This window comes from Sardina pilchardus, chromosome 18 (genome assembly GCF_963854185.1).
Source record: "Sardina pilchardus chromosome 18, fSarPil1.1, whole genome shotgun sequence".
In the NCBI taxonomy this organism is placed as follows: Eukaryota; Metazoa; Chordata; class Actinopteri; order Clupeiformes; family Clupeidae; genus Sardina; species Sardina pilchardus.
In genome coordinates, this window is record NC_085011.1 from 488,260 (window position 1) to 490,759 (window position 2,500).

At 49.4% G+C, this 2,500-nt stretch overlaps 1 protein-coding gene across 1 annotated transcript in view; it reads left to right on the forward strand.

Moving 5' to 3' along the window:
• Positions 1–473: 473 nt before the first annotated feature.
• Positions 474–2,500, forward strand: part of LOC134064202 (inhibitor of nuclear factor kappa-B kinase subunit alpha-like) — a gene marked incomplete at its 5' end in the record, with an annotated part of 9,305 nt that continues 7,278 nt past the window's right edge. Inside the window, 2 exon segments of the mRNA XM_062520033.1 lie at positions 474–593; positions 1,821–1,882. Coding sequence (XP_062376017.1) covers positions 474–593; positions 1,821–1,882 — 182 coding nt within the window.

The following is a 2,500-nucleotide window of genomic DNA, read 5'->3' on the forward strand; positions in this document are numbered from 1 at the left end:
TCTCCTATCCTCCTCTTCCTCCTCTCCTCCTCTCCTCCTCCCTCATCTCTCCCTCCTATCCTTCTCCTCTCCTCCTCCTCTCCCTCTTCCTTCTCCTCTCCTCTCCTTGTTTCCTCTCCTCCTCCTTCTCCTCCTCCTCCTCCCTCCTCCTCCTCCTCCTCTCCCTCCTCTCCTCCTCCTCTCCTCCTCTCTCCTCTCCTCTCTCTCTCCTCCTCTCCTCCTCACCTCTCCTCTCTCCTCCTCCTCTCCTCTCCTCCTCTCCTCCTCTCTCCTCTCCTCCTCCCTCTCTCTCTCCTCCTCCTTCTCCACCACTCCTCCTCTCCTCCTCCTTCCTCTCCTCCTCCTCCTCTCCTCTCCTCTCCTCCTCCTCTCCTCCTCCTCCTGTCCTCCTCTCCTCCTCCTCTCCTCCTCTCCTCCTCTCCTCCTCCTCTCCTCCTGCAGGTTGAGTCTGCTGCTACAACACAAAACCTGACCGCGCTACAAGACGCTGATGTTCTCGTTGTCTCAGCAGCTCAAGGCCAAGCTGGACTTCTTCCGCAGCAGCATCCAGTACGACCTGGAGAAGTACCGCGACCAGATGCAGTATGGGATATGTGAGTACAGGTGCATTATGGGATATGTGAGTACAGGTGCATTATGGGATATGTGAGTACAGGTGCAGTATGGGATATGTGAGTACAGGTGCAGTATGGGATATGTGAGTACAGGTGCAGTATGGGATATGTGAGCACAGGTGCAGTATGGGATATGTGAGCACAGGTGCAGTATGGGATATGTGAGTACAGGTGCAGTATGGGATATGTGAGTACAGGTGCAGTATGGATATGTGAGTACAGGTGCAGTATGGGATATGACCAGGTGCCAGTATGGGATATGTGAGTACAGGTGCAGTATGGGATATGTGAGTACAGGTGCAGTATGGGATATGTGAGTACAGGTGCAGTATGGGATATGACCAGGTGCAGTATGGGATATGTGAGCACAGGTGCAGTATGGGATATGTGAGTACAGGTGCAGTATGGGATAATGTGAGCACAGGTGCAAGTATGGGATATGTGAGCACAGGTGCAGTATGGGATATGACCAGGTGCAGTATGGGATATGTGAGCACAGGTGCAGTATGGGATATGACCAGGTGCAGTATGGGATATGTGAGTACAGGTGCAGTATGGGATATGTGAGCACAGGTGCAGTATGGGATATGTGAGTACAGGTGCACTATGGGATATGTGAGCACAGGTGCAGTATGGGATATGTGAGCACAGGTGCAGTATGGGATATGACCAGGTGCAGTATGGGATATGTGAGCACAGGTGCAGTATGGGATATATGAGTCACCCATGGCACCAAAACCGCTGATTTAGCGAATAACGTTACTCCAAACCAGCTGATTTAGCGAATAACGTCACTCCAAACCAGCTGATTTAGCGAATAACGTCACTCCAAACCAGCTAATTAGCTTACAACATTACTTCTCAGATCCTTTCAAATCTGCAAACCAGCTAATCTAGCTTAATGTTGCCCTGCAGGAAAAAACAGCCTGACCAGCTTGACATGGTGGTTTGCGGGTTGACCAGCTTGTTAACCAGCCTGTTTGACCACCTTATGGTGGCTGACCAGCAAGACCAGCAAACCTTTAGTGAAAACATACCTTCAGCTGGTTTACCCAGTATGAGTTGGTAATTCAGCTGGTTTCGCTTGTCGTTTGAGGATGGAAGATGTATGTAATGGTGCACAAAATGATGTGTGTGTGGGTGTGCTTGTCTGTGAATATATATATATTTATATATGTATATATGTGTGTGTGTGTGTGTCCGCAGCCTCTGAGAAGATGCTGAGAGCCTGGCAAGACAACGAGGAGAAGGCAGCAGCCTTTGCCCAGGTGAGAACTCTCTTCCTGTCTTCTCTCTCTCCAGGTGAGAACTCTCTTCCTGTTTTCTCTCTCTCTCCAGGTGAGAACTCTCTTCCTGTCTTCTCTCTCTCCAGGTGAGAACTCTCTTCCTGTTTTCTCTCTCTCTCCAGGTGAGAACTCTCTTCCTGTTTTCTCTCTCTCTCCAGGTGAGAAGTCTCTTCCTGTTTTCTCTCTCTCTCCAGGTGAGAACTCTCTTCCTGTTTTCTCTCTCTCCAGGTGAGAACTCTCTTCCTGTCTTCTCTCTCTCTCCAGGTGAGAACTCTCTTCCTGTCTTCTCTCTCTCCAGGTGAGAAGTCTCTTCCTGTATTCTCTCTCTCTCCAGGTGAGAACTCTCTTCCTGTTTTCTCTCTCTCTCCAGGTGAGAACTCTCTTCCTGTCTTCTCTCTCTCCAGGTGAGAACTCTCTTCCTGTTTTCTCTCTCTCTCCAGGTGAGAACTCTCTTCCTGTTTTCTCTCTCTCTCCAGGTGAGAAGTCTCTTCCTGTTTTCTCTCTCTCTCTGGGCCGGATGTCCAAAGGAAGCGCTAATGCTTAAGAAAAATACTTGAACTATTTAATGCATGTGTGCTAGGGCTATGACTTAATATTCCA